The following is a 21,156-nucleotide window of genomic DNA, read 5'->3' as shown; positions in this document are numbered from 1 at the left end:
ACTGGTTCACACTATGAAGAGACTTCAAATGCCTGGAAAAGTATAACATGAATAGGGGATTCTCTTAAAGGAGTTTACTATTAAAATCTCTTCACATTTCCAAGGCGCTACGGGATTACAAGACAATCGAACTACTCACTAATGTTACCGATTTTTTTTACTAAATTGTGAAACCGTTGTACAATAAGTATCTATTCTCCTCTGCTTCCTTACTACCGAAAAAAACAAACGCACAAAACGGGCGCAGTGTCATCACGAACATTTGAACGACTTGTTTTTCTGCAGCTGGAGTTTCAATTTTCATATATATATTTTTTTCAATATTCGTATATTTTTTTATCATCACCAGTTCTCGCTCACAAGTATAGCCACTGTGCGTTGTGCTCACTGTGACAGGACCCTAGTCGCTTAATTTCTACATCTACATCATGTTCAATTACATCGCCTTTGTTGTTTGTGTCTGCGTTCCTTCGTCATCAATAGTGACAAAACGTTCAACACGTTGCTTTACTCTTGCTGCGGCTGATAACATGCTTTTTTCTTCGCTTGTACGCATTTATTTTGCTTATCCGCTTTCGCTTGGTTCGTCGATTGACTTATCATCGTACTACTATTCAAATCTGTATCCTTACGGTGTTACTCAATACTATATTTAATTTGTTTCTGCCCACATTTGCGTGCGTTCCTGTGCGAACGGCTATGGTAGGTGTGTAGGTGTGTGATTTTCCTTTACATTTTAAACTTTGTTTCACTCCCCTCATCGACATGTTTCTTGTTTTTATTTTTAAATAGATACCCTTTTTTTAAAGATTGAATCAAACTCCATCTTGCTTTTCCGATTCCGATTGTTTGTTTGTTTTTTTTTTGTTTTATACACCGTACATATTTATGCTGCACAGGCTGTTTCTTAGGTAAATTTTGTTTGATGAAACAATAACGATGATCGGGTTTTTGTTTAAAACATTCTCCACCCCTGCATATGCTTCCACCAGCTCTGATGATGTCGTCTCACACACAGCACGATCGTCGATCACACCGGTTTAACACACTAGCCCGGTAATCAGATCGCAGCGCAAGGAGGTTTAAGAAGAATTCGCATCATTCAAATCCATCGTATTTCACTAGTATAAATACACATTTGCCGATTGTTGTACCACGCACGTTCGAATGTCAAGTTCGAGTGAGAGCTGCAAAGTTCGCCAACCCCCCATACTGCTTACTATCTCTCGTAAAGAATACCACGTATTGAAGGGATTATAACAACTAAGACATTATTTTACATACGGCGCAGGGGGTGAGGGAGGATTTTATGGTAATTTGTCTATTTTCATTCCAGCGTAGTGCGCGGCAACCGAGGGGTTGCGGACTGCACAACAAAGGAAAAACTTTATCGAAGTAACGTATACAACTAAACTTAGCAGAACGCCGTTAAAACCAAGTGTCCAGACGTAACACGGCTGTGGTGATTTAAGCAAGCATGGACGACATGTTTTTTGGGGAGTTTTACTAAAGAACTCTAAAACTCAAGATGCTACCGGCAGTTCATCTAATGCAAATCACACTTAGGTTGACTTTCGCATCGTTGGGGGTGCTGATTCACCAATGTCTCCAGTCTTCTAACGCACTCCATACGTCTCCATATAACAACAGTCAGTCTAATCGCGAACATCCGTTCGTTCGCCCAAGTTCCTCTTTCATACCTGTGCATATATGCAACGCAAACACACGTACCCATACTTTCTGCCGATCACTTGCACATTATATATATATGTCTTATATATATATGATGATAGATCGACAGCATTATGTTCATCGGTTTTCCATAAATATAGACACTTAGAAATGGGTTCAAAAATCTGCACACATTTCACCTTCCTGGCTTACCACCTACAATGCGAGTCGTACGAAACGCATTCACGATTTGGTTGTTTGCATGGAACCATAATGCAATCTGTGGAAAAGTGGGAAACTTGATGCTACTATACATCATCCCATCGTTTTAACTGATCTCCACCCACAGAACCTTGTGCCCGGGCGCTCACAAACGCACACAGGCACATGCCTATCGAGTTACAATATATCTAAATCGGTTCCTCCGCTATACAACACCGTTTGGGTTTTTGATTAAATGCGTTTTTTCGCTCCCATTATTACTCATATCGTAACACCGCACATTGTTTCCATTTCCCTCTTTTTCCTGTTTTTGTTTTTGTTTTGTTCAACTACCCGTGCAATAACGCCACTACTCTCTAAGCAAGGATTCATTTGTGTACAGTTAAGGAGGAGGGCGACAAAAACGCTAATGGTGTGTGCGCTCAGTTAATTGTTCGGTTGTATTTGCGTCCAATTCCGATCGGCGGCGAACAATGGTGCACCGCCGTGCGCCGGAATCTCGACACGATCAGCTAGCAAACAAATGTTTGCCCTTCGATCGGTTTGTCTGCTACCTTAAGGTGTATAATATTATCATTTCTCCGTTCCATCATAAATATAAAATATATAATATATACCGTTTTCTACTTACATGCTAATATTGTTGTTTTTCTGTTGTCTATATCGCATTATCTTTCTTTTTACATGTTACCGAAGTGTTTCGCTTCTTTCGCATTTGTTCACTTTTGTTGTACCCCCAATTGCATTAATTGCCGCACTTAATATCGTTCTTCTACCCTTTCTCCCCCTATTTGCAACAGTGCTCAATGTCTTCCCATTTCTTTATATTTTGCACATGAATATGATAGCGACAAACGTATCGTGGCATCATGCGTTCGATGAGAATCAAGCGAAACGAAAGTGGGAAAGAGTAATTAAAATGAACTAGCACTCGAAGACTTTTCACTACACTTTCTTCTTTCCTTCTTTGCAGTTTGCAACCCACGGCAGCATTTATTGGGGAGAATATATTCATGTTTGTTTTGTGTTGTGTTAAATGGCAGATGAAACGCTCTGAGCAGTTGTGTGTGAATCTTGATTGCTTTACCTTCCTCGCACTAGTTTAAATTATGTACCAAAACATAAAATATCTTTTTTTTCCATTATAACATCGAGTGACGGAGCAAGGTGTGTCATTTAACAGAAAATAAGGAGGGCATCGTAAACTAATGAAGCGCACACTAGAGCTTAGTCACTAAGCTTAAATTGATAAAATTGGGATATAGTTATCAAATGCGAACCTAAACGATATTTGTTTAAATATTTACATCGTCAAAAGGGGCCTACCATACCGTACCCGGCGGCGGACAATCGAACTAGTTGGCTAGCTTACGCTGACAAAGTCATAATAATATTAATAATCTAATCAAAGAGAGAAAAAAGACTAAGATGTAAGTCTACCGTAATCGTCCTGGATACGACGAAACATATGTACCGATCATGTTTCCTGATCAAACCTAATTCTGTGCACGCATTTTAACATTGGGTGCGACATCATTGCCTGGAAATACACATCGTTATCCACTATATAGATGCATATGTATATAGTTTTCTTGTATCAATCTAGTGTTTAACATTTTGTTTGTTGGTTGGTTTTTTTGTTGTTGTGTTTTTTGGTCAAATTGGGAAGAAATCAGGAAGGGATGTAAGTGATTTACACAGCTTTTACACTGCAAAAAAGGTACCAGTGGTTGTTAGAGCGTTTGTTGCATTAACCGATGGAAATCTGGCTTCGAGTGTGGCACGCATTTCATACTCCCAATCGTCGCTCGCGGTAAATCGGAGGCAGGTTGGGAAACGTAACTGTTTGGTTTGGTAAAGAATTTCCTAATGTTTGCCGCCCCGTGCTGCCTCTTCCAATGCACGCACCTTCATCTCACGTTCGTGTTGCCTGTAAAATAAAAAAAAACAAGTCATTAAAATTAAATTTTCCTCATCGTTGTCGTTAAAAAGCCAATTTTGCTATGATTTAATCAACTTTTTTTTTTGCATAATGGTTCATCATAAATACCTCATATACTGCTCATGGAGCGACTGGGCCCGATCTAATGCACTTTGTCGTTGGAATTCAGCAGCCTGGTGGAAGAAACCGTGTTAATTAAATCGATTTTAATATGAAGTTCTCTGATCGCACAAGTTCCGACAGAGCTGAGAAGTTTCGGGGAAAGGTGGGTTCGTAAACCACACACAGAAACACATACACATACTGTGTAGTGAACGTGCTTACCTGCAATGGATCATAGGACATACGCAAAAGTACTTCCGAATGTGGATCCCTCGGCATTAAAACATTCGGCCGTGGATAGGGCGGAACGTTGGCTATACGATGAAGTGGTTCAAGAGCAATGCAGCATCCATCCATATAGTTTCAGTTGCAGCAGGAAGGAATATGAAACAAAATAACAAATGATAAATATGAGCAAATTGATTCGAAGTAAAAATGTAATTGCTGAACAATGAAGAATGAGGGTGAACATAAGATCCAAATATTGGTCATCGACATAAGCTGATGTTCTTCTATACAATGTTAATAAAACAATAGCTAATTTAAATGGAAGATAATGTACGCGATTGTGTGTGTATGTGTGTGTGAAACCACTTTTCCGAATGTATTTAATCGAGCCCGGCACAAATTCAATACTTAAAACAAGTTAATGATAATACCACCCACGAACGATCAGTTGGCTCTCTACGATCAAGCGATAAATGAGCGATTATGAATAGATGGAGACAAACAGTTGAGGAATTGCTGATACGCGGCATGGAAAAAAAAACACAGGATAATGGACGGATTTGATGTGGATTTGTTTTCATTTGCATTTTACAGCGAAAGAAACAGGTTGGATGGATTGTGGCGAGTAGAAGTTTTAAACAGTATGTGAGATTGGGAGTTTAGATTTTTGATTTGGTTTCGTGTTTTTTTTTCGTTTTTTTTTGCAATACAAACTCACGTGGTAGATGAAAACCTGCTGCCGCCGCTGCCGCTGCCGCCGCCGCCGCTGCTGCCGAGTCTTGCTGCTGTTGCGAATGCAAGTGCAAGTGCGTATGGGAGTGTGCATGATATTCGCCAGCCAAGCGCAACTGTAACAAGTGAACAGAAACCAACAACATAAAACATGATTGACGTTTCGATGCTGATACGTACCATCGGATCGGATGGATCCAGCCCAACAGGATGCGGTGGCAAGCCTGTGTGTCGATCATTTGGTTTGTTTTGCGTTTCAATGTTTGGCATCATAATCGTTTTTCGTGCAACGTTTTTTTGGATTATTCGTTCACGGAAGAACGCCAACGTTCGTTTCGTACGACCAGCATTTTCCCCGGTTGGCAGTGGTATAACACGCATTGGGATCATCGTTGTGTTGAAGGTTGATGATGGTTTCAGTTTCAGTTTCATCCAAATCGCAAATAGAAAAGGGCGTGAAAAAAGGTTGTTTTTTTTTGGTCGGAATCACAATCATCATTGGTGTAGTAGACCGTCCGGCCGTGCAACGAAAAGTACGCAAAGCCATACGTCCAACAGGTCAACAAATTAAAGAGAAAAGAAAGAAAGACAACAATCGTAAGATGCACACGCAGTACGCATTTAAAAGTACCCAAAAAAGTATACATATATAAGGCGAAGGGTGGCGATATTTTCCCCCCGTATGCCACATAAATAGAATACGCGATTGAATTGTTCATAAAGTAGGGGTTTTGTTTTTGGTTAATTGTGTACATGATTGCATTGAACAAAGTTTCCCATTGCAATTACAGTGCAGACACGACGCAGTTTAGCATTCAGATTTGTTGCGGGTGGCAGAGATGTTGGCAGTGGCCGCGGGGTTGTCGGCATCGGCGTAATGGTACGGTTACAGGCATTTTCACACATTCAGATGATGTTTGTATTTTTGTTGTAAGGATAGAAACACACTCAAACACACATACAAAGATATAAGGACGCGTGGTTATGTAAAAGGATGGACGGGGAAAAGATGGAGTGTATCAGCATTCAGGAAGATGTTAAATCATATTAAACGCATTAGGGTCGGGGTCGCCCAGTAAAGCACGCGCGGTTCATCGGTTGGTCGGTCGTCGCAGAGATTCGTTCATGGTTGTTCATCACCGCAACGAGAGCGATCGCGTAAATTAAACACACATAAACACACACACAACACGCGTGCGGGAAGATTCGTACATTTCGATCGCGTAAATCGTACCCGCGTGTGTGAGAGGAAGAAGAAAAGAGAAACACAAAAAAGGAAAACGTAAGAAACATGTGACGTATAAAAGTAAAGAGATAGAAAGCATAAATTGATTGGTTCTTCAAACAGCCGGAACAGTGGAACGGTTTTTACCGTCGGCCAACTGTTTGGTGTCATGCGCTCGATACGTTACCTATTCGTTCCCGTTCTAGCTGTGCGAGGGCCGCAGGATTACCGTAAAGACCGGGAAACTGTGACGGATGCATTCCTCTGTAAACAGTAGTAAATAGAATTAGTACTCATTTACATACCACCTCTTATTTGCTTCGTCTTACCTCATTCGATAGTACTCCATCCAGTGCGGGTCCAGCCGGGATGGTCCCATGCCTTGTTGATTTTTGAGGTCCTCAAATTCCCTAAAAAAGATGTCCCTGTTAATCGGAGAAATTTCGCAAAAATCGATCAATATCATTCTATGAACGAAAGCACCACGGACGATGGGGAAATATAGAAAACAAAATAAACTTAAACACACACACACTAACCCCAAAACATATGTAATTTTGAGGGATACGACCAATTTTATGGATGTTAGCAAAGCACTGTTTTAATGTATGCAAGCAAGTTAGAAAAAATATAGTGTATTATGATGATGAAACAAATTATGTTGAGTTAATTAATATTATTGTATGGTTGTGAATATTGACATAAAAAATATATTTTTCAAAATTTAAGACCATGAAACATACAGATAGTAATGTATATAATGTGAATTAGCGAAAACGAATACTGATAAAAGTATGTGTGTTTGTGTGTTTGTTTGTTCCTTGTAGCTATCGTGCATAATAAATGATATTGAATTTTGATAAATGAGATTGAAAGCAATCGAATATTAAGCTTCGACAAACTATACTATCTGTCTACATTCATATTTCCATATTGTCTGCCACTTGCAATATAGTAACATGGTTTGTAGAAAGATGATATATAAACAATGTTCAATTGCTGAAGGCAATTATATTTTGTCAAAAATCAATTCAAAATATTATAGATTCAGCCAATTGTTTGAAATACATGCGAATGAATGATAACAACACCAGTGGATAAAATTAAGGTTACAATTTAAAGATATAAAGAATGTATGAGAAACAAGAAAGTGTTTAGAAAGTTATTAAATACCATGTGAGGCACAGTACTAAAATGATAATAATGATAATTTGTAGAAGCAGAACACAAAAAAATATGTGTTGATTGCAATATTTATGCAGCAGAGCGTAAAAGCGTAAAATATAAAAGTAAAAAATAAGAAAAATGAGTATTTCATATATTATACCTTTCTCTATTGTACAGTGGATGGTATGGTGGCGGGACCATCGTTTCCACAGGACTACAAATGAAACCGGAACAAGAGAATATTTCAGAAAGAGAAAAGAAAAAAGAGAAACCATGAATAACATGTATGCAGAAATGGAAATATGATAATACGAACATAGTCGCAAAAGAACAATATTGGCATAAAATGTATTGTGTATGATGATTAAGATTAATGTAACTATTTTTTTGCACCAAAAATAAATATCAAAATTTGCTTTATAATTTTAACACAGCAGATGTAACGATCCTCCAATTAGATCATCAATCATCAGGAAATTCCATTCTGTCGACTACTGTTGGCTTTGCTTGACCTGGACAAAAAAGGTAAAGTTCATTCGATTAAAGGTTAAACATAATGGCATACCTAAATCCAACATGCGGCCGCGCATACTCGGACAGCTGCCTTAGGGCTGGTGTGTCTGGATATGGTTTAATGTCCGGTTTCATCGACTGTTGGCCAGGTGAAGGATGCCCCGGATGATGACCAGGAGGTGGTGGACCCGGTGGCCCACCCGGTCCCGATGCACCAGAACTACCACCAGCACTACCTGGCTTTCCTGCCTGCTGCTGGGCCTGCTGTTGCGCCTGCTGCTGTGCTTGGTGTTGTGCCTGTTGTTGGGCCTGCTGTTGCTGATGGTGATGTTGTTGTGCTGCGGCCGCCGCTGCTGCTGCCGAAGCAGCTGCAGCTTGATGTTGGGCTTGGGCAGCGGCCACTGCTTGCTGATGCGCCGTCACACTCGGATGCTGTGGATGGTGCGGGTGCGATGGTGGAGGCTGATGGGGATGCGGTTGCATCGACGGATGATGCGATTGCTGTTGCTGCTGCTGGTGTTGATGTTGCGCCTGTGCCGCCTGTTGTGCTTTACGTTCCCGCTCCTTCTCCGCGAGCTTTCTGTCGCGTTCCTCGCGTTTCCGCGCAAGCTTCGAGTCGGGCGTTGGTTTGAATTCGAGATCGGTTCGCGTGCACGAATTGTAATCACCTCGATCACAGCGTCGTACGAAACTAAAAGTAAAAAGAAACGCAAATAATCAATCTTACTTTGGTTCTTTCTATACCGAAATACTCACATTGCCGACTGGGACCGATGGCACTCGGTGTCATCCGGTTTGGCCTCGGGGCTGGGACCACGGTTCATATCATGGACTGGTGACGGTGGTTCCGGGTCCGGATCTATATCGAGCGTTTCGATGTGCACCGGTTCATTCGGATGCGCTGGATGATGTCCGGGCGGCGGTGGTGGACCATGACCCGGATGATGGTGCGGATGGTGTCCCGGTGGCGGACCTAAAGCTCCACCAGCCGCTGCATGAGCGTGTGCGCGCAGTGCATCCATGTGACTGGTCGGTTTACCACCACCGACCGGTGGCAACTGGTTCTCGATGAACGGATTGTGAGGTTGCGGGGGACCATAAGGTGAGTGATGGTGGGGCGGACCGGCCGGATGAAACGGACTACCACTGAGCGGATGTCCACCGGGAGGTCCTCCCGGCATGCCGACCATTCCGGGACCAGCTCCGCTAGGTGAAGGACCACCCCGGCCAGGTCCACCGGGTGGTCCACCTGCCGATGAGCTGCTTTGGTTGGACGAGCTGGAATGTCCACTGCCAGGGCCCCCGTTTCCTGCTGATGAGGACGATTGTTTCGATCGCTCATTACCGCCTGACCCAGACAGTGAAGACACTGACGATGTGGAGGAGGATGACGTTTGTGGCTGCTGTGATTTACTACCACCGCTGGAGGATTTTGATTTCTCACCGGCATTGCCATGGATACCTCCTCCTGGACCGCCTGCTCCTGGTGCGTCCTCCGGTCGGGGGGGAGGTATCGCTGTCGGGTGTCCGTGTAGCATTGGATTATCGAGCGGTGAGCCACCGGGCTTCATGTAGGAAAATCCGGGCCCATAGGCTGGTCCGTATGGATACGGTGCGTAGAATGGGTTGTGATGGTGCGGATTAAACAGTGACGGGTGCATCAAAGGGTACGGCTGCGAGGCGTGCATTACCGACCCGGGAATACCCGCCATCGGACCCGTCATCGGTAGAGGTAGAGGCATCTGGGGGTGTCGTATAACCGGCGGTGAAGCACCGGGCCGGAATGGATGGGATGGAGGTGGTGATCGCTGTCCCGACGGGCCTCCGTACATTTTGCTCAACGGACTTGAGATCAACGCGGCCGAAGGTGCAGACGACGAAGGTGGTGGAGGAGTCATGTGGGGGCTTTGCTGTCGCATGATTTGTCGGTCCCGTTCGGCTGATGCGGCCGCCGCAGCTGCTGCAGCTGCCGACGATCCACCACTTCCACCAGCGCTACCAGCACCCGGTGTGGAAGGATGATGGCTGAGGTGCATAGGACTGGCGCGGCTCAAACCGGAGCTGCTCGAATTGGCAGGTGAGCTGGATCGATGATGATGTCCTCCCGGGCCGGGGTATCCTCCGGGTGTTCCCGGACCACCAGGTGGTACATTGGGGCTGGCACGACTCAACGCAGACGATGACGGTGGTCCTCCGCCTGCTCCGGTCGGAGTGGATGGGGATTGCGCCAGAGCGCTGACTGACTGATGCATCGATGTCGGTGGCAAATGAGAGTGAGGTCCGCCCGCTAAACTTCCCGGACCGGAGGAAGGCGATCGACGCCCTGCGCCCGCCACCTCCATTAAGCTTCCGAGCGCGGATGGTGTCGGTCCGCCTAGTAGCGGTATTCCGGCGCCATGTGCTGCCAACGAGGGTGGTAATAGTCCGGCGTGTCCTAGCGGACCAGCCAAATGTGCCGCTGGATGGTGCGGAGGTAGTTGCATACCCGGATGTCCAAGATGCAGTGGGAGCGGATGCGACAGTATACCGTGAGGAGGCGGAACTCCCTGTAGTAGCGAGTTGATTGGGGAAGCACGGGTAGGAGGCATATCGTTTGCACCTGGCCGAGGTGGTTCTCGGTCACGGTCCGAACGATGATGGTGGGACATTGGCTGAAGACCAAGCGGTCCATTATCGGACGACGGTCTCATTGGTGCCGGCGAATGCGACGTCACCGACGTTGAAGACAAGGAAGCAGCGGACGATGCGGTAGTAGAGGTTAGCGCAGTACTGCCACTCGAGGATATTGCTAACGATACGGAGCTCGGTACCGATGATGGTGGAAGCCCTCCAGATCGATGCATATTGCTAGGCTGATACGGACTGGAACCCGGAGGAGTTGGTAGTAGCTGTGGTGGAGGTACCGATCCAGGATGGGCCAACGGATGGCTACCGAGCGAGGACGGATGTACCCCACCCGGTTGCGATGTTGGTGGAACCGGCGATGAGTTCGGTCCGGTTCCGAGCAGCGTTGGCATTAATCCCGGATTTACGATATGTCCCGGATGTCCCGGTGGTGGTGGTCCGTGCGGCGGTGGATATGTTCCAGCACCGTGTGGTGGTAATGATGGCGGTGGTCCACCGGACTGCGGTGAGGCGATACTGCTGCCACTGCCATGCAGTGCCGTTGGTTGCGAGCTGCTGTTGCTGCCCTGACTGTCCTGATTCGGCGTCACAGCATGGCGCGCAGAAGCCGAAACATCCAGCGGATTGGACGAATCGTTGCCTCCACCGCTGCTTGACGAGCTGCTCTTGAGAAGATTGTCCGCTGAAAAGCTGTTGTTCTTCAGCGACGTAGGCGTATCGTTCGCTACTGATGAGGGTGGATACTTCAGAGGCCCCATGCCTGTAGCGGCAGCCTCCGGTGGAAGGTACTTCAGATCTTGTGGTTGTGACTGCGGTTGTCCCGGCAGTGCGCCGGCCAGCGGATGATGCGGATGATGATGTCCTGGTTGACCGGGTGGTGCTCCGAATGGTGGCATTCCCGGTGGACCGTACTTCACTGCCGCCATCGGATCGTACTTGAACGTATGTTCGTAATGCTGCCGCAACATATTTAACTGCGCCGGATCAGGGTAATGACTTTTCGGGATGAGAGGCAGCGGTCCACCGATACCGGATGGTGGTGGAGCAACACCGCTTCCACTTCCACTGTCCGAAGCAGGCGATGGGGCAAACTTTGTCCGCTCGTCTGGCGGTGGGTACTTCAGGTTCAAACTCGTCAGATCTTGTGGGTACTGGGAAAGCTTCATATGTTGCGGAGGTCCCGCTGATGGTAGTTCCCCTGGTGCTCCAGAACCCGACGGTGGTCCCGGTGGTCCGCCAAGTTTCAGTGGCAGTGGTCCACCATCCTGTGCCGATGGCGGTGGTGGAGGTCCGTGCGCTGGATAGCGTTTCATATCGTATTCCAGCGGTTCGTCCTGTGGTCCACCCGGAGGACCATACTTTAACCCAGGCGGTTCCCCCGGTCCGGGAAGCTGCTGATGTGGCGGCAGTGGTCCATATTTATGTTCACCATATTTCATTCCATCCTCACCGGGATGGCCACCATATTTTATATGACTTTCGTAGGGTTTCATCACTAAATTCTCTGGGTCGTATTTCATATCCGCACCGGGTACGGTACCTTGGTTCGACCCTTCGTTCGCACCGGATGGCATCAACTTTGCTTCCGATTTTACCTCGATTTTGAGCTTTAAATCTTGCGGCTCGCTAGAAACACCCGTCGCTGATGCGGCACCACTATTACCAGATCCAGACTGTTCTCCAGCAGCTGAAGCACTAGCAGAAGCTATTCCGGTTGCAGCAGGATCCTCGTTTGGTTCCTTCTTGATGAACACATCTTTGGAGTTGAAATCAACCGCTGTTGCCGAACCGGGCGGAGCACCGGCAGACGAACCGGTCGAGGATGCTTCTTGTTTCATGTTTGCCAACTTTGCAGCCATTTCTTGATCGTTGGACGAAGCGGCACCGATGGAATTTACACACGGTTTACCATCCCCAGTGGTGTTGCACATACTAGACACGCTACTCGTTCCGTTTGCAGTAGCTGCCTCTTCCGCCGAAGGAGGTCCCTGTTGCGGTTCGCTGCTACCATCCGCTGCGGATAGTGAAGCCCCCGTTGCGGGTGGTGCGGGAGTCGCAACCGGTGTTGTGGCCGCTGTCGACGGTGGAGATATATCTTCCGTTTCGGGAAGCTTGGCCGTGTCTGCTGCGGTGGGAACCGTTGCTACCGCAGATGCGACAACTGCTCCCGTAGCACCCGCATTCGAATCATCATCTTTGTCCTCCGAACCACCGGATGAAGACTTTGCGACTGTTGAGGTGGTCGTATTGCTGCTACTACTATTTTCGTTCGATTCTGTAACCATCGGTTCCGCAGCGATAAGCGGTGGTCCGAGAGACAGTGGATCCTTGTCGTCTTCCTTCGTACTTGTGGCACTTCCTTCAGGCCCACCTGGGCCATTTCCTGCGTTGACAGCATTCGCACCCTGCAACCGGTCGTGACCCACCGGTGTTGGGGTGCCGGTAGTTCTTGTACCGATGCTGGTTTCTGTAGCTGCCTCGCTAACCGATTCCATCTCATCCAGCACGGAACCGGGCCGGCTATCCGTGGTGAGACTTTCGGCAGGACTGTCCGCGCGCTTTCGCTTTTGTCCATCCTTTTCATCGTTGCCGTCGACTTCGAGCTCATTAGCACGCTTTTTACCCTTGCTGGGAGTCGTCTCCGTCTTACCGCCACCGGTAGACGAGGACGATGATCCCTTGCCTTTGCTTCCGCTTTGCGAACTATGTTTCCCGTCCCCTGGTCCACCACCGGTAGCACTCGTAGAGCTTCCGGTTGCATTACTGCTATTGCTACCACTACTACCCGTCGTTTTGCTTGGCGTCTTCGGACTGTCCAAGGTGCTTGCACCATTACCACTGCTACCAGCAGCACCTCCACCAGCGGTGGCGGATGTGCCGGTTGCTGTCTGCTGTTCCGGGGTCTCCGTACCGCCACGCTTTGGTCGCTTCGCATTGGTAGCATTCGTTTCCTTAGTTGGCTTTTGGCGGGTCCGCATCCTCGACGGAGATTCCTCGCCGGTGACCGTGCCCCCGCCAACGCCGCCGCTGCTGGCCGTCGTCGTAAAGTCTCCGACGCCGACGGAACCGCCGACGCCGCCGTTACTTCCGTTACTGCTGCTGCTGCTACTGCTGCTACTACTACTGCTGCTGCTGCTGCTACTGCTGCTGCTGCTACTGCTACTGCTGCTGCTGCTTCCGCTACTGATGCTGCTATTGCTGCCGTTGCCTCCAACGCCGGTACCGTTGGCGGTGGCTGTCGCTGCAGCCGCCGCAGCTGCGGTCGCCTTGTTGGCGCTCGAATCACTGTCACACTCGCTCACGTCGTCCTCGGTAACGGAGCTGTTCTCCTCCTTGCCGATCGGCGACGGTCGGGACGAACCGGTATCTGTCACGGTCCGCTCGGGGGTTTGTTCCTTTTTGCTGTTGCTGTTGCTGCTACTACTGCTGCTACCGCTGCTGTTTGGCGGGGTGCCACTCGCATTACTGTTCGTCCGTGTGTTGCGTCGTCTGAGCGAGCTCGCCCGTCGTCTGCGGTGGGGCCGGTTCTGATTTGCACCCGGCGTCTTCTTCCAGAGATAGTAAAACTCTACCAATTCCGGCTACGGGGAGAAGAACATGGAAACAAAAAGTCATTAGAATGCAAGGCCAACCGGCAAGGGTACCAAAGGATCACTACTATCCCGCATATTACCGTTGGCCGATGTGGTAATAGGTCTTTGTGGATGCGAAAAAAATTCTTCCCAAACTGTCGCAAACCCTTGATGAAGCGTTTCGTTTCCTCCTCTGTCCACTTCTTCTCGATTCCCTTCGTAACTGGACACTTTAGTAGTGCTTCTAGGGCTTTACCGGCGTCGTATCCTGAGTCGTGTAGCTGACAAGCGGAAAGAGCAAATCATACATCAGAGCACAGGATAACGTTGCATGGTGAGAAGCTGATACTTACAACATCAAATGCATTTATAGTTGTATCGTCACGACTAGCTGCCATACAACCATCTTCCTCGCACATACCCTGAAAAGCGGATATTGAACGAGCGGCGGTCAGGTACATCAACAAATCATTATCAATGTACAGTCCGGGTGTCCATCTCGGATCTTCTAGGTCGCGATCTTCATCGTCCTCGGAGCGGTAGTTCTCGATCGGTTGATAGTCTGGTAATGTTGCCTGTAAAGCGACGAAACGAAACATCAAGCAATGTTTGATGGGAAGTATATAAAATGTTTATCCTAAATAAGCTACTATTCAACATAAGGAGATGTTTTTGGTGAAAATGGTGATGTGTTTTGTAAGAGTATAAAGAATTGAAAGCAGGCAATGAGACGTTTTTTGGTAACTTTTATAAATATACCGCACGATTTGCAAATGAAGAGATAAGAGAATTAATGTAGAGTTACCAATAAATAGTTACCTATGAATTGACGGAAATAGATACATGTAGTGAAAGTAAGCATTAAATTTCTCATCCGGAACATGTTATGCAAACGAGTGAAATCAATTAAACAAATCAACGCCTTGCTACACATTTACATTACGCGGTAGTTATGCTTTGGCCAAATAATTCAAACATTGAAAATAACCTTCGGCGATAACCGAGTGCAGTAGCACAGCGTGTATTAGCAAATTAATCAAATTAGAGTAAACAAATTGTAGCTTGAATTTGAATGGGGCAAGAAGAAGGCGGAAGAAAAATATGACTACCGCAGATGAAAATTATTGCAATGCGTGTTTTTTCCCCGCTCAGTGTTACGCCAGTGTTTTCTGGGTGGTTATTAGTTATTTCTCAAAAGGAAAGACATGCAGCGAAAAACGAAATCGGTCGCCTATGATATTTTTTTCGTGTGTTAAGTGTGTGTTATTGATGGCACTACCGAAAGATGAAGGTGAAATGAAAAATAAAAAATAATGCGCATAGTTTGTGGCATGTGTAATGAGATAATTATGTAATTATTAATCATTTGTAGAGCACCAGTGTACGTTTTCAGAGACGTCAGAAAGCAGCACGAAATTCTCACCTATACGGAGGTTTATTTTATTGCAGCACCTAAAGGTGAAGCAGTGAAATTTAACACAAAGATCAGCCGAAAGTAATGTAGAGAACATAGGTATCTTTTTTTTTTAATCTTTCCCGTTAAAGATTTATTTCCATTTATTCGGCGATTGATTGTTTCCGGTGGAAATGTGGCTTATAAAAGATCAACATATAAAACCATGTTGTTATGCGTTTAATTTCCTAAAATATATAATTTTCTTGATGGAAACGATAGAGTTTTTTTGTCGAATCCTTACGCAAACGTTCATTACTACAAAAATCAAGCTGAAAGAATTCAAATGCGCTCATTTATTCATATGCTTAATCTCCTGAATGAAGTGATTAGTTTTCCATCTTCCCGCTTATAATTGTAGATGCAAGGCAAATTATTTTTACCATCTGTCCGCCCATCTCTCCACCCCTGGGCGTCTTCTTTCTGCTACATGATTTCGCCACAAGTAAGGTTGCATTTAAACACTTTCCACACAGCATGAAGCGCGCGCCTAACGCACACGGTTATTCGCTATTAGGAAGGTTGAAGTTTCCATTGCTCGATTTGTTCGCTTTTATGGCGCCGGCATAACAGCACCCAAGTGCTTGGTGGTTATTATATGCGGTGCTTAAATTGATTCCAATTTCCTCATTTTCATTCGCACACCCAAATACACCCACACAACGCACATCCATTCAAAGAGATCGGTTTTTCTTTACGTTTTCCTGGATCATGATCATCTCACACTCAGCGGTTTGGAAGGAGGTTGTAATTGAGGAGAATTCTTGTTCAATTCCTTCGTACCCTCTTTTCCAGTAGTTGAAGTATAACATCAGAAACCGCGATTCTTCTCTCTCAACCCTTATGGTGGTTACATTTTAGAGAGCAAAACACGCTTGGTTGTGTGTGTGTGTGCTTGTGTTCTACCCCACATCCATAACCGTTTCCTACTTATACGGGGGTTGTTTCTTCATTTCTGCCCTCATCGTACCCATCGTTGGGGTTCGATCGTTCAAAAACCCCCCTCGTGAGGATCTTGCGCAGACGATCGGCAAAGCCACAACACACGGCCCCCGGTTGTTCAAATATGTGTTTACCCCGTGCTTTTGCTTTCGCTTGTCCGTAATTAATTTCAAATCGCTTCGTTATGGCTAATAAGCCAATAATATGGTGGAAAGATTTCAAAGGTGAGATTGACGGTTTGTTGCGCGCACACATACACACGTCCATCCGTCGTGGATAGATGGATGGATGGAATGAGTCGTTTCTGCTTGATGTGCTCCAACCTGCCGCCTTCTGTGAATCACCCTTGCTTTTTTTTCATTCGGTGAAAAATCATCTCATCATCACGAACGATCATCCTCCTGTGGCCAACGGTGTGGTCATTCAAGAAAGAAAGGCGCTTATGTGGTGATGATGGTGATGCACTACTACACTACTGCCTGCTGTCCGCTACCGACCGGCCGCAACGGCGCCTAGGCGAACGGTAAAATGAACGGTGACCACCCTGTGCCTGACCCTCATAAAGAAAATCCATAGGTGGTGGGGTGAGGCTGGGAGGGTATGCGACCGATGAAAGGAGCAAACAAAAAAAAACAACTACGAGATGTGCTCTTTCGACCGGTGAGCAGATGAAGTGGTGTGAAAAAAGGGAAAAAATGAAACGATCGGTAAGCAGTGGGTCTGCTCCCAAGGGGGCGAGGAGAACACTCGAAGAGGAAAAACCAACCGAAACGGAGTGACTGTTAGTGAAAATTCACATTCACCAAGCGTTGAAGGATGGTAAATACGGTTTGAAGAGAAAGAACCTCAACAATACTACATCATCACCATCATCATCATCTTCACGATGAGCCAATTTGTCTGTGGATGGTACCGTTTTGCTAGTGTTTTGTACTGCTTTTTTTTACAACTTCTTTTGCAAGGGGGTAACAGCCGTTTCTGATCAACTCGATCAGTAACAAATGCACACACCGTGCCAAAGGTTTACAGTAAAACATGTAATCGAGCACTTCATTTATTTAATCTTAACGTAATGATAAATAATTAACCCATATAAACAAATTGATTTTGTTGTGTAAAATTTCATCAATTTATAATGAAGAAGAAAACATTAAATTCTCCAAACGTGTCACTGTAAGCCTTCCTATTCAAGGGCAACCCTATTTTTTTGTTCTTGGGTTAAACAAAAATCGATCATTCGATCATTCGTCAACAGCATTAACGCATAACAGGGAGGGGAGGAAGAATGCTTTCATTTGAAATTAACCTATCACGCACATCGCTCATACTCCAAAAATCCTCTTTATTACCACCTCTATCTCCACCACCTACCACGGAAGGGTGGTTACATCGCGACCACTCTCCCATACAGAAAAGTAAACAATGTTTCTAGCAATTGCTTTTGCGTTAATCTGTGCCAGTGAAATATTTAACACTTTTGTTGTCGCCACTCTACTACCTTTTACCTCTTGCGCCTTTTCCACCCAGTTGCACCGAAAAGGGCAGTCGATTTTTATTGCCTTTTCTCAATAATATCCCTGGGCCACCCTATTAGAGGGTGCAAACATAAACATCGGAAAGGGGTGAAATGTGAAGCAAATGGTGGAGCGTGGCTAACACAACAAATGGGGTTTAAAGTTCCATTTATAACGTGTCGTTCAACGGTTGGATTGATTTTCATTCTCTCCCCCCTCCTACCCCCATCTTTTTTCTTTCCACCCCACATTAAAACGCGGGCGGAAAAATCGGATTTACGGCGGTGGTGCGTTTTCTTATGGCTTCTGGCTTTTCTACACGGCCGTGCGTGTAGAAGCGCAACTGAAAGCAAATCACCCCATTCCCTCCACGCCAAAAACACTTCAACACAAATGCTCTGGGGGGGGAGGGGGGGTGAAATAACGTGTGTGTAAGCGAGCAAGGGCGAGACACACACTAAATTGGAAAATTTACGCTCGTTTGCAATGGCGAACGACCTTTTTTGGGGAGTTGTGTGGCGGTGGCAGGCAGAGTAATTTGAAGAAGCAAACTAACCACCAACCCCCCTTTTCTGTTGACCCCATACCATCGCCCCCTTTCTTCGCGCGTTTATTGAAAAGGTGGCGGTGCAAGTTGTGTTTTCGATCCTTTCAAACATCATAAAACAACGGTCATTAATTATTTTCAAACAGCAATGGTGGTGTATATGCTCGCCTGCCCCGAGGTTGTAACACATATTTTGTTTATTTACATCCTATACCATAAGCGAAACCTAACACCATCTCTACGGACAGTTTTGTTTTTCACATTTTCCATGAGAGGTGCAAAAAGAGATGGGAAACTTGTGGAAGGAGGAAAACCATGAATCAAACTTCTTTTTTCTTTTTTTTTAAGTGATTGAACAACTTGTAAAAATTTATTGAATAACGATTGTGTTGAGTGAAAAAATAATTCATTCTCACATAGCACGAATTGCACAAAAAATGATCAACAAAATGGTGCGGTATAAGTCAGAAGCGTAAAAAAATGGCCTAATTTCACGAAAAGGCTTGCTGCCCTTGCTTTGCGATTTTAATAACATTTGAAGCTTCTCTTGCTGCTAGCAAAGTTTATGGTCATGGGTGAATGATTTTTTCTTGTTATTATTTACACTTGCAAAAACACAATTTTGATAGCAGAAGCTATTTAGGGAGCGTGCACTTTACAAAAATGGCAATTATCAGCAAGTTATAGCAAACAAAACCCCCCGTATCAAATGTTTATTTCAATCGACGTATTTCCAGTGCTGTTGAACGTGTTACACCTTTCGGGGTTTGATTCGTTTGCAAACAATGTCAACCTTCTCCATTTCCAATGGAAGTTGCTAATTATTGGTTGCTTACATAACGAGGTTTCCTCCAGCGTTTCAAGGGCCCGCCGCTTATGAAGGGTGTTATTGTTTTCCTCAACTTCAAAATGTGCAACAGTAAACAGTAGGCAATTTTTGCTACTTCCCTTCTATTGCAGGATGTTTATATATGCAAGAATTGGATACAAAAAAAACAGGAAGATTTTTAACATTCTTATCGCACATCAACACACTACTAGAACAAATATTTTAATTTAAAAAAATTAAACATCCTTGCTGGGTAAGGTTACAGCGATAAAAAGAGGAAAGAAGAGAAGAATAAAAAACTCCCCGAACGATCGGTAGAAAAAATGGCGCGGTGTAAATAAAACACCCGGAATGAAAATGAAGTTAGCTGCGTAGCGAAATTTTAACTGCAACCTAAACCCCCGGGTTCGTAAATTATGACTTTTTATTGACCGTTAAACGTGTGAAACTGGCATCTTTTTTTTTAGCGGTAAACAACACAGAACCGCGGCTTTTCTTCTCAGAGCAGGGTTGTTCGGTGTTGGTTGTGGGGTCGGGATGAAAAGGGTTTTACTAGCCTCTCCGTTTCCCGGTGGGGTGATGTGTTGTTGCCCGGATAACAGAAACTGCGCTGAGCTCCACGTGAAATCAACCCGGCCAAGAATGGGAAACCTTGATGGCGTACAGTTGGTATGTGTGTGTGGTCATACTAGACTTTAACGTGCGGTTATTTCTTCTATATGATCCACCCTGTTACCGTGCGCGGTTCGAAGCGTAAACATACACACAAGTAGTAGAACATAAGATTTCGAAGAAAAAAAAAACAATTTGTTTCGGAAACAACCCTTCTTCTACTCTTCTCTCTATGACAACAACAATAACTCCCCCCGCGAAATGGCCCAAGAGATGTTGGTAAAGTCAAAGAAGAGGAATGAACAAAAAAAAACACCCCAGCCAGCCAGCCAATAACTGTTGGCCGGAAACGAAAGAACGAACGAACACCCGAAAACCGAAACTGAAGCGATAAAATAAAAATCTTTCATCTGACCGACGTGACCGGCCACCACACACCATTTCTGAGATGACGCCGTCTGGCGGCTCGAAATTGGTCACGGGAAGGATTCGTTGCGTGCGATTTTTATTGGATTGAATTCGACACAACTGGAAATGGCGCATCGGGGCAGAGGGATGAGACCGAGGTACAATACAATGGTCAGTCGGAACCGCCATGTTTTTTGTTGGTGTCTTTCTGTTTTGCAAGATGATGAATTATGAATTCCGGACCATCAGTGCCAGTGGCCGTCAGGGGTTGGCCGAGATTACGACACTTAACCACATAAAAGAGTGTTGAGAAAATTGGTAAGTTTTTATTGAGATACCTAACTTTGGTAGAAAAAATCCCAAAAAATAACGTTATACAAAACGAAAAATCCTTTACTTTTATGAATCTTCTGTACCTATGTATAACCATTTGTAAACAACTTAGAACAAGTAAATTTGATTTATATGAGAAATAAACACCAGATAAAAAGATTGCAACAAATAAAGATAATAAAATACAAGGAACCACTTGCCCTAACATTATGAAAATAAAAGAAAATGCAGCTAAACAATTTATTTTTAAAACTAATTTACGCAACATGCAAAAGGTGTTCGCGTATCATAAAACAATAAAGCTATCTCGTCTATGGTACAGAAAGCGGTGAGTACGATAAAGAATCCCCCATCATAAAAGAGTAACAAATCTCCCCTAAGATGGATATAGATAAACGCGAAAAGAACAAATGAACAAGAAGAAGGCAAAAAAAAACAGAAAACAGAATTCACCATAAGTTGTACAAACGAATCATAAAAGTAGAACTGTTAAGCTAAACAGATAGTAAAGATAATAAA

The 21,156-nt window shown here is 45.1% G+C and overlaps 1 protein-coding gene across 14 annotated transcripts in view; it reads right to left on the bottom strand.

Annotated features, from left to right (window-relative positions):
* Nucleotides 1–291: 291 nt before the first annotated feature.
* The window catches only part of LOC125769259 (trithorax group protein osa), a 96,073-nt gene continuing 75,208 nt past the window's right edge, over nt 292–21,156 (bottom strand). For 10 of the 14 annotated variants that reach the window (XM_049437876.1, XM_049437875.1, XM_049437881.1 and 7 more), the window contains 12 exons: nt 14,353–14,574; nt 14,101–14,280; nt 8,559–14,008; nt 7,855–8,493; nt 7,450–7,503; nt 6,452–6,547; nt 6,310–6,386; nt 5,078–5,121; nt 4,884–5,013; nt 4,160–4,251; nt 3,944–4,008; nt 292–3,823 (listed from right to left, as the gene is read on the bottom strand). In XM_049437876.1, the coding sequence (XP_049293833.1) occupies nt 3,760–3,823; nt 3,944–4,008; nt 4,160–4,251; nt 4,884–5,013; nt 5,078–5,121; nt 6,310–6,386; nt 6,452–6,547; nt 7,450–7,503; nt 7,855–8,493; nt 8,559–14,008; nt 14,101–14,280; nt 14,353–14,574 (7,113 nt within the window). In that variant the 3' untranslated portion in view covers nt 292–3,759. The remainder of the gene's footprint in view (nt 3,824–3,943; nt 4,009–4,159; nt 4,252–4,883; nt 5,014–5,077; nt 5,122–6,309; nt 6,387–6,451; nt 6,548–7,449; nt 7,504–7,854; nt 8,494–8,558; nt 14,009–14,100; nt 14,281–14,352; nt 14,575–21,156) is intronic. The other 4 variants (XM_049437883.1, XM_049437884.1, XM_049437882.1 and 1 more) reach the window with 4 other exon arrangements.

This window comes from Anopheles funestus, chromosome 3RL, assembly GCF_943734845.2.
Source record: "Anopheles funestus chromosome 3RL, idAnoFuneDA-416_04, whole genome shotgun sequence".
NCBI lineage: Eukaryota > Metazoa > Arthropoda > Insecta > Diptera > Culicidae > Anopheles > Anopheles funestus.
The sequence above is the reverse complement of the archived record's forward strand: the minus strand, read 5'-3'. Positions and strand labels throughout refer to the sequence as shown.